The sequence below is a fragment of the Rhinolophus ferrumequinum genome, chromosome 20 (genome assembly GCF_004115265.2).
Source record: "Rhinolophus ferrumequinum isolate MPI-CBG mRhiFer1 chromosome 20, mRhiFer1_v1.p, whole genome shotgun sequence".
In the NCBI taxonomy this organism is placed as follows: Eukaryota; Metazoa; Chordata; class Mammalia; order Chiroptera; family Rhinolophidae; genus Rhinolophus; species Rhinolophus ferrumequinum.
Window position 1 is genome coordinate 8,419,112 of NC_046303.1, and position 15,113 is coordinate 8,434,224.

The following is a 15,113-nucleotide window of genomic DNA, read 5'->3' on the forward strand; positions in this document are numbered from 1 at the left end:
GGCCAGACACTCATTCCTGTGGAATAGCAGAAAAAAATTGCTCTCACTATTTAAGTTCTCTAATTCCCATTCATCATTTCCTCCCACGCCTCTCTCTGTCAGTCTCTATTTGTTTCCTTTTTTTACAGAAAACAGAACATCTAGTTAAAATTGTATAAGTTCAAGGCACTCTGCTGAACTCTGCACTATATCCAGTACCTCCAGATGAGTCTCTGCACAGTGCTTAGAACACACCAGACGAACTGAGAAAGACTGGGTGTGGTTCTGCCACCTACTAGCAATGGGATCACAGCAAGTAACCTAATCTCTCCATGCCTAAATTTCTTCATCTTTAAAATGGGGGTTACAGTAATATCTACTTCATAGGGTTGTTAAAATCAGTGCCAATTTTAGAACACTGTCTGGCACATAATGTTGGCTATTATTCTCCAACTAGACTGTACCCTCAATGTCTATCCCACTTCTATTCTTAAAATCCTGCCCTAATAACTCCTCCTCAAATAAGGCAGTAATAATCTCCAAGCAGGGACAAGCTCTCCTATATCACTTAAATTTACATGATTCTTAATATCTGTGTAACTCTACTGACTCCTATTTACTTCCCAGAAATGTTACTTATTTTTTCATGTGTACTTTATGTTGTCATATAAATTATAGGCTCCTTTAAGAGACAAAAATGTGGGAATACACACTATGCCTCTTTGATACAAAGAAATCACTCAATAATGTACTACTCAGTAAATATTGCTTAACAGGACCTTATCAGATAAGAAGTTTCCCAACAAAGGACAAGGAATTTCACAAACAAATCAACTGTTAAATACAGATTTTCAGTTTGTATTAATGTATAAGTCTTAAACCAAGAACTGCTGTAAGAGCCAAAACTGCTCTGAGTTTAAAATCTCAAAAATGAGGACTTAGCTCTTAAGGAATAGCTTGCACTCTCTTAAGTTAAAAGTATTAAAGCAAGTTTAGTCATACCTTTCTATGACTTGCAAACAAACAACGCTGTTATGATTTGGCCTAACCTCTGAAGGGCGGACCAATGTATTAGACACTTACTTAAAACGTGACTATGTGTTAGAAATTACAACTATATAGATGAAAACTTTATTCCCTGCACTCAACAAGTCTATTCAAAGATAGCCAATTAAACAATAATGTTCAAGGTGCAGTGGGGAAAACAGAGTAAGAATCTTAACACCCATTTTCCTTTAACCTCAGTTGTAGTCTTATCAAGGAAAACACAAAAGCTGTAGTTGACAAAATGACTGACCAGAAAAACTAATAAATAAGATCATTCAGAGATTGCATATTTCCTCTAAAAATCAAGATCAGATGACTTAAATTTTTTTCATCTGAAAAAATGTCTCAGGGATTTTAAACCAAATATCTGCCCTCGATTCCCAGATATTATTATCCTACTAAGTCTATGTTCAAGAAGCTTCTTCAAAATGTCAGTATCAATAATTTTTGGAAAATCGTTAGTTCTCCTGATGGACCTAGGGAGTTTTCTTATAAATTAAAAAAAAAATGTTTTATTTGTGTACAGTTGTCATTTAAGATCACTAACACTACATATGTAAAGGTAAGATGTAGTATTTTTTCACATATAATGTTACGAACCTAGGGAAGAAAAGGTTATATTCTATATTTTATCCATCCATCTAGACCCACCTCTGTGCCACAGAAGCAATGTGCAAGCTAAGAATACTATGTTTCTACTCAACCAGAGACAGGTAAGTTAACCAACCAAAATATTCTGGTCAATTGATATTCTTCCCTTCAATGAAGAAGAACTTTATAGCTAATCTATTAATCTAATTCAACACCAAAGTAAAAATACTAGTTGAGTGTATTAGCAAAAATTAATGCATACTACATAAAGGCCTAAAATCAACAATTTTCTTTGTCAAAACTAGTCAATCCACTATCTTTGATTTTCACCTTCTTAAAAGATATAGAGAAATACAATAAAGTTGCATCATACTTAGGAATTAGGTTCTATAAAGTCAGTCTATGTAAGGTAAAAATATTATAGACTTTTAAGACTGTTATTGAAGATTACTAATCTTATATACAGTAACGTGTTCCTTCATATATAATGATAATGTTACCAACCGACAGTCAAAAGAACCCTTGACGGGCCGGCCCGGTGGCTCAGGCGGTTAGAGCTCCATGCTCCTAATTCCCAAGGCTGCCGGTTCGACTCCCACATGGGCCAGTGGGCTCTCAACCACAAGGTTGCCAGTTCAATTCCTCGAGTCCCATCCCGCAAGCAATGTGTGGGCTGTGCCCCCTGCAACTAGACCTGGAGCTGAGCTGCGCCCTCCACAACGAAGACTGAAAGGACAACAACTTGAAGCTGAACTAAGATTGAAAGGACAACAACTTGACTTGGGGGAAAAAAAAAAGGTCCTGGAAGTACACACTGTTCCCCAGTAAAGTCCTGTTCTCCTTCCCCCCCCAAAAAAAAAAATCTAAAAAAAAAAAAAAAAAAACCCTCTTAAAATGGATTACAGGCAGGGTAAGGAATTCACAGGATAAAACTCTAACATAAGAAAAATGAGACTGAATTAAAGAACCAGGAGAGTCATATTTCACTTATTCTAGGGGTTACACTCAATGAATTAATTCCCAGGGAAATCATTTGCTTGATTATGATTCTCTATCCCATTCTTCTTTTTCAAATTGAGAGCACACACGGTTAAGTTAAATGTTCATGTGCTATGACTCCACTATAGTACATAAGCCATGGAATAAAATTATCCTGGAAAAAGAAGTAACCACCAGATGCTATTTCCTTTTGCAGCATTACCAATTAAAGAGAACTTCTCTAGCGTTCTATTCCTCCACCACCCTCCACTGCTTCTCATCTTTTATTAGTTTCCAAAATTGTGCCATCTTAAAAAAGGAGGCAAGAAAATAAATTCCGTTATGCCACCAAGCTAAATTTTAAAATGTATTTGCATAATAAGAGAAAATATAACTTATGATCCTGGAAGTTACTTGGGCTATTGTTTTAAATTCATTTAGTTGATTAACAGTTTAAAGTTTAGATCAAAATTCAATTGTAGTGAGAAATCACATCTTACCCACAACCATAAGTGTGAATTCAAACCCTCTCTTCACTGATTTTCTGTATACTTGATTGGGGAGATTTGCAAATCCCACGTAGCCTTCAAGGTTCTTCTGTTGCTGAGAAAAGCAAAAAGGGTCAAGTTATTCATGTATCAATAAAACTCTTCTGTCACACATTTCAAATTCCCTTCATTAACCTATTGTAGAAAATTATACAATCTATTATCCATGGCAAATCAAACTGATTTATGTTACCAATAAAAGAGTTAACTGCAGCAGTGGACAAAATGACTTGAGCACGAGTTGACTGACAATATAATGGTCAATTATAAAAATATGACGGAATAAAATAAAAATTAAAGAAACCTGCCTCAGGGCAAAGATTTCAATTTAGAGTAAGTTAGTAACAAGATTCTAGTCAATCAACTAAAAAAAGTAAAATAAAGGATATTTTACAATAAAAATATTCAGATTCCCCAAAATTATATTAAGAATTCTTCTAGTTATCCCATTTCAAGACAGCTCAAGCTGTCCTGAAATTTGTCTTCTTATTCATGAAATGAAATCAAAATGTTGAGTATAAAGCAATTTTTTTCCCTAAAGTATGGAAGGCTCTCATGATCAGTGTCAATAAACAATGTCTTTCATGCTGTTATACCAGGACCAATTATGTCACTTCAATGTTTCACATGATCCTGCCGTCTCCATTGTTATCAAGGGCATCAGATGTATCTAGATCTTAAATTATAATTTAGTATTCTGTATGGTTTTTGATTCTTTGATGACCCCAGCAATAGTTTCATTAGTAATTCAAAGAAACCTATTCCTAAATTGGTGCAGTATCTAAGTGTGATTTTCATCTTACCCATTGGTGAAAAAAACTGTCCATAGTTCAGACTATCTGAGCAGAGTCTTACTGGTTAAATTTACTTAGAGGCAGGTATTACTCATCATTAAAATACAATAGCAAAATATTCCTAAGAGGTACACATTTCTCTTAAAAGTTTTTACCACATTCAAATTCTCATTTAAAAAACTCATGAGATCAAAGCATTTATTTGTTCAACACATTTGGATTTAACAAAGAACAGGCTGCATTCCTCACTAGTATCACATATGTAGCTAAATAGTCCATTCATAACCTTTTACCCTTTTTCATTCATATCAACTAATTTTTAATACAGATGTTGAGAAGATAAGCTAAGCAAACCAATTAAATTGAGCAGCTAACTTTAAATATAATAATTAAGATACTGATCAGAATGTAGTACTTTAAAAATAAAATATTTCAAAGCCTACTGTGTGTAGAGCTAAAAATATGTATTAAATTTAAGGCTTCCTTGGCTCATATTTCATCCAACTGTAGATTAAATCTAAAATAACTCAGACTGATAAAAGGTCTGTGTAAATTATCTAGTATACTCACAGCTACTTTGTAAAGAACACATTTCCATCAGTCCAGTGTTCCAGATTCCAACAGAACAGATCCACAGAGGAACAGTAAACGAGGAATTCCAAGAATCGTGCATGACACATTCAGTCCAAACAGGAGAGGCAATCCATTGGAACATAGCAAAAGACAGAGAGGAAAAATTAAAGTTACTTACATGTAACTCAACAAGTTAGAGGTAAATTACAAATAAATTGAGGGCAGGCTTTTTTCCTACACATGTCAAATAATACCTTTTTGTGGAAAATAAGGCCCAGTGAGTTGTAACCGATTTTCAGTGGCTCTCTTGATAAAATATAGAACAAAAGACCTCCTATCTTTTTATAAAGCCAATTACTATGTCCTGCACCTGATGTCTTGTAAGAAATGGTGGAAAAACTGTAAAGTATGAAGTTTCAGGAAGGTATACAGGGACTAAGTTTAAATCCCAGTAAGAAAAAAATAATGTAATTTTCTTACCATTTTGCCTTGTCAAGCACTAGCTTAAGAGAGCCCAGAACAGATAGAGACAAATGTTTTAGCTAAAATGTTTACACAGTGCTATATTTCTATTAATTAAAGTTCAGAATTGGAAGAAATGCAGACTTATGGATGGATACAGGAAAGGGAATGAAGTTCAAGATGACAAGTAGTAACAAATGGAAAAATGAAGTAAATGTGAGCTGTCAAAAATGACGGCCAACTAATGCAGCAGAGAAGAAAACAGACATTTGGACAAAATGTCTGTGAAGTGTCTGTCTTTATTCTATACCGACACAAATCTACGAGTTCTATCACAGCCTGAAACCAACGATGACGTGATGATGATGATGATGACTTTTCAAATGTCACCTTCACAGAGAGGACTGCCTGCCCAGCCTATCTGAAATGACAACCCCCACTCATCATCTCAGCACTTTGCTGCTTCATGATTTTCTCCTTAGCACTTACCAATGTCCAACATACATTTTACTCATCTTGTTTATTGCAATCTCTACCCCAACCCACTTCCAACTAGAAGGTAAGCTACATCAAGGTAGAGATGAAATGAATTGTATAAATTGTGGCATCAAAGAAGAAAAAGCCACCTGAGAGAGCTAAAAACGTGTCAGAGAAAATATTATAGGTTGCATATTAAAGAAACAGACAACAGGCATAAGAAACACGCCTCTGAGTCTGCCCGTGTGTCTTACTCACTGCTTTATCCTCAATTCCCAGAATAGTCTTTGGCATAAAGTATGATTTGGGCCTTAAAAGTGGGGATGAACTTGGTATGTCCAGGAACAGAAAGAAGGTACACAGACGATTATACAATGATGTGAAGTAGTGGACCAGGGAATAAGTGATAGAAAATGAGGTCAGGGAGGCAGGAGAGGACCAGGTTATGTGGGATACAGACAAAAGAAATCTGAATGTTATTTTAAGTATGATGGGAAGCCACTGGAGGGTTTCACACAGGCGAGTGACCTGACCTGATTTGTGTTTTAAAGATAGCTCTCACTGCTAAAAGGAGTGAAAATAAGGAGCGTACCACAATAGTCCAAGAAACAAGGGGTACACTGAATTTAGATGGTGTAGAAGCAAAGAGACATCAGGATTCAGAATATGTTTTCAAGGTAGAATTATCAAGACATTGCTAATGGACTGGATTTGATCGGTGAACGGAAGGAAAAGAGACCAAAGTTAACTCCTGCTCCTGGGTTTTTGGCTTGAACAAACTCCCTGGCTATTGATATCTCGTAGGGAAATAGGGAACAACAGAGAAAGAAAAGACTGGGAGGTGAGGGCCAAAGTTGCCCAAATCAAAAACAGCTTTGAACAAGTTAAGTTTGAGGTGTCTGTTATATATTCAAGAAAAGACGTCCAGTAGGTGTCCAGTTAAACACATGAATCCAAAAATTCCAGGGTTGGTTGATGCTGAAAATATAGATTTTGGAATCATAAGCATATAGATAGTATTAGGAGAGGATTAAATTCCCAAGAAGAGACTATAGATAAAAGGAGGTTTAGACAGAGTCCTGGAGCACTCCAACCTTGAGAAAGATCAGTCAGTGAGGAGGAACCAGCACTGGCTCAAATCACTCCACTATGTTAAATGCTACCAAAAGGTCAAATGAAATACCAAAGACGTGACCATAAAATGTGTAAATAAGTTACTGGTAACTTTGGATAAGAGCCATCTCATAGTGAGGAAGAAGGGTAAGTGAGAGTGGACAATTCTTTGCACATAGCTGTTATAATATTTTAAATAATTTTACATTTTAATTTAATTTAATTTACATTAAATTATTTTAAGATGAAATATGTTACTTGTCAGTCCCCCATATGACTGATTTTCTAGAGGGAAACAGAACCATGTCACATTCATCTCTATATTCCTAGCAAAATGCTGATACACAGGAGGTATTTTTAAAAGCTGAATGACTAAAATACACTTTCAGGAAGTTTTCTTCTGAGGAAGAAACCGTGTCCAAAGAGAAGAGAAAAACTTAGGAAATATACTAATAACATAACATTGGTTGACTAAAACATATAGACCTTTCAGATGCCATAATAATCTCACCCTGGATTCTAAAAATCGACCACACTGTAATTCAGAAGACTTAACCACCCACTGATTCTTTTCCTGTACAAATAAAATGTTCACAGTGCCAGTGTGAAATATAATCTCTGGATAAAGAAACATTATTTATAGGTGTGAGTGATATAACTGTGACACTTTATAAGCATGTGAATGTAGAAAAAAGTATATTTACCAAAATACCTTTAGGTCTTAATAGTATACTTGATTTGAAACATCGGTTACATAACAAGAAACAGTTACCAAATTATCTTTTCTAAAAGCATATATTTACAGTATCTTTTAGTTACATACCGTGTTTCCCCGAAAATAAGACCTAGCCGGACCATCAGCTCTAATGTGTCTTTTAGAGCAAATTTTTTTTTTTTTTTTAATTTATTGGGGTGACAATTGTTAGTAAAATTACATAGATTTCAGGTGTACAATTCTGCATTACATCATCTATAAATCCCATTGTGTGTTCACCACCTGGAGCCAGTTCTCCTTCCATCACCATATATTTGATCCCCCTTACCCTCATCCCCCACCCCCAAACCCCCTTACCCTCTGGTAACCACTAAACTATTGTCTGTGTCTATGAGTTCTTGTTTCTCATCTGTTTGTCTTGTTCTTTTGTTGGAGCAAAAATTACATTAATTTTTGCTCCAAAAGACACATTAGAGCTGATGGTCCGGCTAGGTCTTATTTTCGGAGAAACACGATAGAGATGCCAAATCTTTATGTCAAAATTCTTATTTAAGAAAATCAAACTACAACAATTCCATTGCTTGCTGTTTCACTGCTTGTGGAAAAGTCAACATGAATACAACGTCCAGGAATTTCAGTGTTTACCTTATTTAACATTATTTCTAAAAACCAATTATATTCGAAGAACAATATGCTTCAAACAGCTTCCAATAGAGAGATTACTGGAATCCTTAAGAATTCTTTATGTTCTCTTGCCATTTGTTCTTATTCCAAAGAATAAAGTTACCAAAATCTTGGCATCTGAAATCCCATTATCATTTTTAAAGGTCTGAACATTAATATTTGCTTTAATAAATTTTCCAGAAAAGCAGCAGCTTATTTTGAAAACTGCTACATATGCTTTTCAGTAACAACAAAACTGATCAAAGGAAGTTGTAACAGATTGGAAGCCTGACAAAAATCAGAATTTGAGGAAAATTAAGATATATTCCTCATAGGATCTAATAAAAAACCTTCAACTCCCTCCAGCTTTACAAAATGAGAAGGTCAGTCCAAATTACCTTAATATGACCAGAAATTCTATTTCTCCCCTTAGTAACTGTAACCAAAAAAAAAAAAAAAAGGAAAAAACGGCTACAAAGTATAAGATTTACATCAATAACTTTAAATTTCAAAGATAAACATTTGGTCTTCCCTAAAAAGCTTCAAGTTCAAACTGTACTCCTTTGGGTTTTAAAACAAAGGTAGACTGTATATTGTTTTACACAGACAAAAATAATTGAATTTCTTTCTCCTAAAATTTAGGTAATTCTAAATACAAAGAAACAAATACACACTACAAAAGGAAAAGATATTATCATGAATTTACTTGCTTTCTCCTTAGTATTCTTAACAAAAGCTTCACATCATACACACAGATTTAAGTGTCTAGCTCTTGCTTAAATTCCTATCATCTCTTACACAACCCAAGGAAAAGTTAAAGAACATCACTTAACTGTTTGGAATAGTTTAAACATAATTTAGTACACAAATACCTAGGTTCTAGATTTACTATTACAAGGACACTGAGACTTTACAAGGTTACATAGGCAAGAAATCCTAAATGTTGGCTGTGATGTCCCTTCCCTTCCATTTTTTTTAAAGGTTCACGTCTCAGTTTCAATGCCCTCCCTTTTACTGACATGAGCAATTATGTGCTGATAGAAAAAAGTTTTATTTTCTTAATTCTATTTGGGAATCTTGGTTAATTTGGTCAAAAGATTTCAATATTTAATTCTATGAACACATGTAGGAATGAGATCACTTAAAATTTAAACGTTTTTTTTCTTCCTTTGCTCTGAACTTGGAATTTAGATCGCTACTTATAGAATTACTGACTACTCTTTCATTCATTCAAACTAGTTATCTGATCCTTACAGTGTATGTACCGTACTAGCAATTAAAGTGAATAAAACAAGGTCCTGGCTTATGAAACTAAAAATGTAAGGTCAGGTAAGTTAGAAGGCAATGTTAATAACAGTGATAAATACTATGAGGTAGGCAGGCACAGACGGATGGCTATGAGAACAAATGAGGAAGGATGCTTGTCTTATCTGGGCGTCAGATCCTTCAGATACTGAAGGCCTTGGTCTGATGAGAAATGTGGGTAGGTGCTGGAGAATATGGGTTTCAGGCAGGCTAGTTGGTAACTGCAAAGGCCCCCCCCAAAAAATAGGAGAGCACGGTTCTTTATGAGAACTACAAACATTTCAATACAACTCATTTTCAGGGCCTAGGATCTAAAGTGTAGGAAAGTTAAGCAAGAGCCAGATCATGAAGGACTCTGTTAGCCACACTGACGAACTAAATTAGACTTCACATCTTAAACAGTTTATGGAGGGCATTAAAGAATTTGAAGCAAGAGAATGTACAACTACATTAATTAATATGCAGAATCACAGTCATATTTTAGAAAATTACCACCAAAAAAAATGAGGCTGAATTGGAGAAGAGAATGGTAGCAATCCCAAGAGCTGGTAGAGCAGCTCACTGGAACCAAGATGGTAGTGGGATGAAGAGAAATGGAAGTTTGAACTCTAATATCAGTAAGGGAGCCACCAACTACATGTGGCCATTGAGTCCTCGAAATTCAGCTAGTCTGCATTAGAGGCACTGTAAATGTATAGTGTGTGCCAGATTTCAAAAACTTATGAAAACAAAAAGAATGAAAGTCTTAATTTTTATATTGACTGCATGTTAAAATAAAATTTTACGTATGTTGGGTTATATAAAATACAATACTAAAGTTACTATCACCTACTTCTTTTTATTTTTTAAATGTGACTACTAGAAAAGCTTAAATTACATATGTGGCTTGCATTAGATTCTACTGGACCGTGCTGGGTTGGATCTTAATGAGATGAACTGACAGGTCTCTGTAACTAACTTGGGGTGGGTAAGATTCTGATTCAGGTTTCAGAATTTAGGTTTGAATAACTGGATTAATGCTGGTACCAATCGTTAGAGGCATGAACCATCTCAGTTTAAGGTGCTAACTGGACTTGCGGGAGACAAAGGGCGAGTAGGAGCTGTGTATATAAAAGTTAGACCTTCTAAAAATGTCTAGGTTAGACAGATATTGTTTTAAGTCAACAAATTTAAATGGTATAAAGGCCAAGGGTATGCAACCAAACACAGTACACAAAGTAGGAAGCAGGCCAGAACCAACACCAACATACCACCACCGCCACCGCCACCCTACACAAACCTAGGAGAAAGAGAGAAGAAAGCAGTTCGAAGAAGTTCAAGGAGATCCAGTGTAGTGGCCGCCCTCCTTCAAGAAGTGATCACCTGTACCAAATGCTCCGCAGTGGTCAATACAAAGATACAGAAGAACAGAGGACAAGCAAGGAGGAGAGGCTAGAGGATAACACAAGGATCAAAGGAATGTTTTAAGAATTATAAAAAAAGGATAGCTGCATTTGTTTAAATGCTAATGGAAGAGATCAAGTACACAAGTGGCTGAAAAAAGGAAAGTTAGGATACAAATAACGTTCTGAAGTGAGAACAGGATTTTCTATTAGCACCAGAGATAAAATCACCTGCTTAATCCTAAATGGGGAGGGGAGGACTAGGGAATTTTAAGAGGTAAAGATTTGAATCAACAACCACAAGAACAGAAGGGGAGGCTAGAAATACACAGCAGGCAGTCAAGCAATTCTGTCCACTATGGCTGAAGACCAATAAGGCTGAAGACCACAAATCTGTGTGAATGCATACATAGTATCTTTTTTTCCAGTATCAATTCTCAACTCAAGTATAAGCCAACTGTAAGATGTATTTGAAATTTATTCTGCAGAAAGGGTGCATAAAAGTACAAGGGATTAAGGGAGCTGCCAAGTATAGTTGAAGAATTTCAGTGAACGAAAATGAAGAGGGTCAACGGTAAAAGGTAGGAAGTAAGGAAGTAAGATAGCTAAGAGAACGTCAAATTGTGAATGAGTCATAAAATTAAGATTTTAGAGGAGGAACAGAAGTTCTAGATGATTACAAAATGGAGCCATTAAAAGGAAGAATGGTCTAGAGTCTACACCAGTGCTGTGTGATAGAAATATAATGTGAATCATACATGCAATTGTAAATATTCTAGTAGGCACTTTAAGGAAGAGTAAAGAGGTGAAATTAACTTTAATAACGTGTATTATTTAAGCCAATGGATATATATTATTACTTCAATATGCAATCAATATAAAAATCAGTATGATTCATTTTACATTAGTAATTATCCTGCATTCTTTTGTAATAATTGAAACACAGCACACCTTATTTAGAACTGGTCACAAGTCACGCACTCAAGAACCACATGGGTTTAGTGGCCACCATACAAGATATAAAACATTTCATAGATATACAACAATTTCATCATTGCCAAAAGATCTACTGGGGAGTGCAAATTAAAATGAATAGTAAGTACTACCAAGTACTGGGTGAGGATGTGGGAAAATAGGCACTCTCCACCTGACTGGTGGAAACATTCCCATGAAGAGCATGTAGACCAAAAGCTTAAGTTTTCATGGTCTCAGACTCAACAAATTCCACAAATGTATAATCTTGGGAGTATAAAAGAATTAGGAACATTCAACAAAGCACGCTTAATAGTAAAAAGCTGTAAAAATCAACTTCCCAAAACAAGTGAAACAATATATATGGTACACCTACAGGTTAAAATACCATGCAGCCACTAAAAGTTATAAAATAGAGAGGACAAACAATACACTGAATGAAAAAACAATTACAGGCATCCACCATTTTTCAAAAACTCACCTTATACCACTTCACTTTTATGAAAAACCTACATTAGAACCTGTTTTCACTAACCAAAAGAAATCCAAAGAGGATTTTCACTTTTTTCGGGGGGTGAAGGGTGGAGGAGGGAAAACAGCGTTCAGTGTTTGTTTTACAGCAAACCTTTATACGGGCAGTTCATACTCCAAGCAGTGAGAGCAACACCACCAAGCTTCTTCCCGGAGAACTAGCTCATCATTTCAATGTCAAGCCATCATAGTGTTGAACTATGTCCGTTAGCAAATGTGCTTTATTTCAATTTACTTTGCTCATCTGTTAGTAAAATGTGTCCTAAGTTCTCAGAAAAACCTAAGAGAGTTAGTAAGGGTGTTACGCTTAGTGTAAAACTGGACGTAATTAAGCATATCTGGTGCTTAAGCATGATTTGTTAGGAAATATTGTGGGTCTGGAAACACTTAAAATTTTTTCCATATAAATTAATGGTAACTGCTTTTTCCTCTCACACTATTTCGGTTTATGAAAGGTTTCACAGGAATGCTCTACTTTCGGATAGCAGAGGAAACCAGTATTAGTGAGTTGGCACAGTATTACGTACCTTTGAAATTCTCTTGTATATACACTGGAAAACAATTAAAAGGACATAGACTGAAATGGCATTAAAGAAACTGGCAGAGTCAACATCAAAAAAAACTCTCTCCACTAAAAGCAATGAGAAAACTGACAAAATTATAAAAAAATCAACTTCTGGAAATTAACAAAAAGCTTGCAGCAATCCAAAGAGTGTCCATTCAATAAAAAGAGCTGAATCTCAGGACAAACAGCAGCTCTTGTTGCATTTTAACTTGCCCATTCTCAACTCCCCTCCCCAGATGTACAGTAGCCTTGAAAACCAAAAACATGCAATGGCAAAAATCAGCAGTGTGTCAGCAACTGGAGGAGACAGAACAGACTCCTTCAAAGCCCCATTCCCTAAGAACTATCATTTCACCTGTCTGGTGGTTCCCTGGTAGATCCCATAAGACAACCAAACCATTAAGATAACCAAAGAGAGACTTCAATGACATCATGTAGCAAAAAAACCCCCAAACAAACCAGACTTTACAAAATTAGTTCCCCAAAAGTCACTAAACAACAAACAGCAACAATAAACCTGGGGGGGTGGGGGGTGGGGGGGATCTGACCAGAGTTGCCACATTGTATTATTTGAAAGTCCAGTTTTTAACAATAAAGTTATGAGACATGCAACAAAACAAAACAAAAAAGCCCACAAGAATGTATGGCCCATACACAGGGGGAAAATGCAATGAATAAAAACTATCCCCAAGAAAACCCAGACATTAGGTAAAGACGTTAAATCTGCTCTTTTAAACATGTTTAAAAAACTAAAGGAAATCATGTCTGAAAAACTAAAGGAAAGCAAGAGAATGATGTTCACCAATACAGAATTATCAATAAAGAGAAATTATTAAGAAGAACCAAATAAAAACTCTCAAGTTAAAAAGTACAATAACTGAAATGAAACTTCACAAGAGAAGTTCAACACCTCAGCTGGCAGAAGAAAGAATCAGCAAACTTGAATACAGGTTAAACAACATTCTCCAGTCTAAAGACACAAAATAGAATGAAGAAAAAAAATGAACAAAGCAGAGACTTGAACAAAATTAAGCACACAAACATATACACAACAGGAGTCCCTAAAGTAGTGGAGGGAAAGGAGGGAGGAAAAGAGACAGAGAAGGAGAGAGAGAGCAAGAGGCAAAAGCAAGTTTGAAGAATTAATGGCAGAAAACTTCCCAAATTTGAAGAAAAACATTTATCTACACATCAAAAACTCAGCAAATTCCAAACAGGATTAGAATCAAGAATTCCATACCTAGACGCATAATCAAACTGTAAAACACAAGAGACAAAAAAATCATGAAAGCAGCAAGAAAGAGTCAAATGACAAAATACGGGGACTCCCAACAAGAATAATAGCTGGCATCACATCAGAAACCACAGAGGACAGACAGTAGAGGGATGACATTCAAGATGGTAAAAGAAAAAGATTGTCAACCAAGAATTCAATACCTACCAAAGGTATCTTTCAGAAATAACTTAAGACATTCTCTGATAAACAAAAACTGAGAGAATTCATCTCAGTCAGATCGACACAGTCTTTCAAGTTTTAAAAAGTCTTTCAAGCTGAAATGGAAGGACTTTAAACAATAACTAACTCAAACCCACAAGAAGAAATAAATATCACTGGTAAACATAAGTACATATACAAGATAGTATAAATATAACTTTAGTTTGTAACTCTTCTTTTTCTACCTGATTTGAAGGACAACTTTATGATGCAGTAATTGTAAAATTGTGTAAAAAGGCTTATAACATATAAAGATACAATTTGTATGACACTAATGAAACAAAGGAGGTAGGAGGGAATGAAGCTATACAGGGGCAAAATTACAGTATTCTATTAAAACTGAGTTGTAGTAAGTAACCTAAATTACAATGTTATAAGACAGTAACTGTAATCCCCAAGACAAACCTCCTCCCCCCACACACAATCTCAAAAGAACACAGAAAAAAGGGGAATGAAAAAGGTATATTAGAAAATATCTACTTAACAACAACAACAAAAGTAATTCAGGAATACAGAAACAAAACAGAATAAGGGAAAAAATGAACAGAGCCAGACTGTGTTGAGACATAAAATGTATAAAAACCAAATACTAAAATGACATGTAAATTCTACCTTTCAATACTTAGATTAAATGTAACATGATTAAATAATCTGAACAAAAGGCAAATTCTGGCTGAGTGGATTTTTAAAAACCACGATTTGGGGCAGCCGGTTAGTTCAGTTGGTTAGAGCATGAGCTCTTAACAACAAGGTTACCGGTTCAATCCCCGCATGGGCCAGTGTGAGCTGCGCCCTCCACAACTATATTGAAACAACTACTTAACTTGGAGCTGATGGGTTCTGGAAAAACACACTTAAGATAAAAGTTTAAAAAAATAAAAATAAAAACACGATTCAACCATATAGTTGAATGCCCACAAGAA

At 35.4% G+C, this 15,113-nt stretch overlaps 1 protein-coding gene across 4 annotated transcripts in view; it reads right to left on the reverse strand.

Moving 5' to 3' along the window:
* The window catches only part of SEPTIN7 (septin 7), an 87,571-nt gene that overhangs the window by 58,765 nt on the left and 13,693 nt on the right, over positions 1 to 15,113 (reverse strand). For 2 of the 4 annotated variants that reach the window (XM_033088602.1, XM_033088603.1), the window contains exon 3: positions 3,096 to 3,198. In XM_033088602.1, the coding sequence (XP_032944493.1) occupies positions 3,096 to 3,198 (103 nt within the window). Of the gene's footprint in view, positions 1 to 3,095; positions 3,199 to 4,507; positions 4,523 to 15,113 lie in introns of those variants that run through there. The other 2 variants (XM_033088606.1, XM_033088604.1) reach the window with 2 other exon arrangements.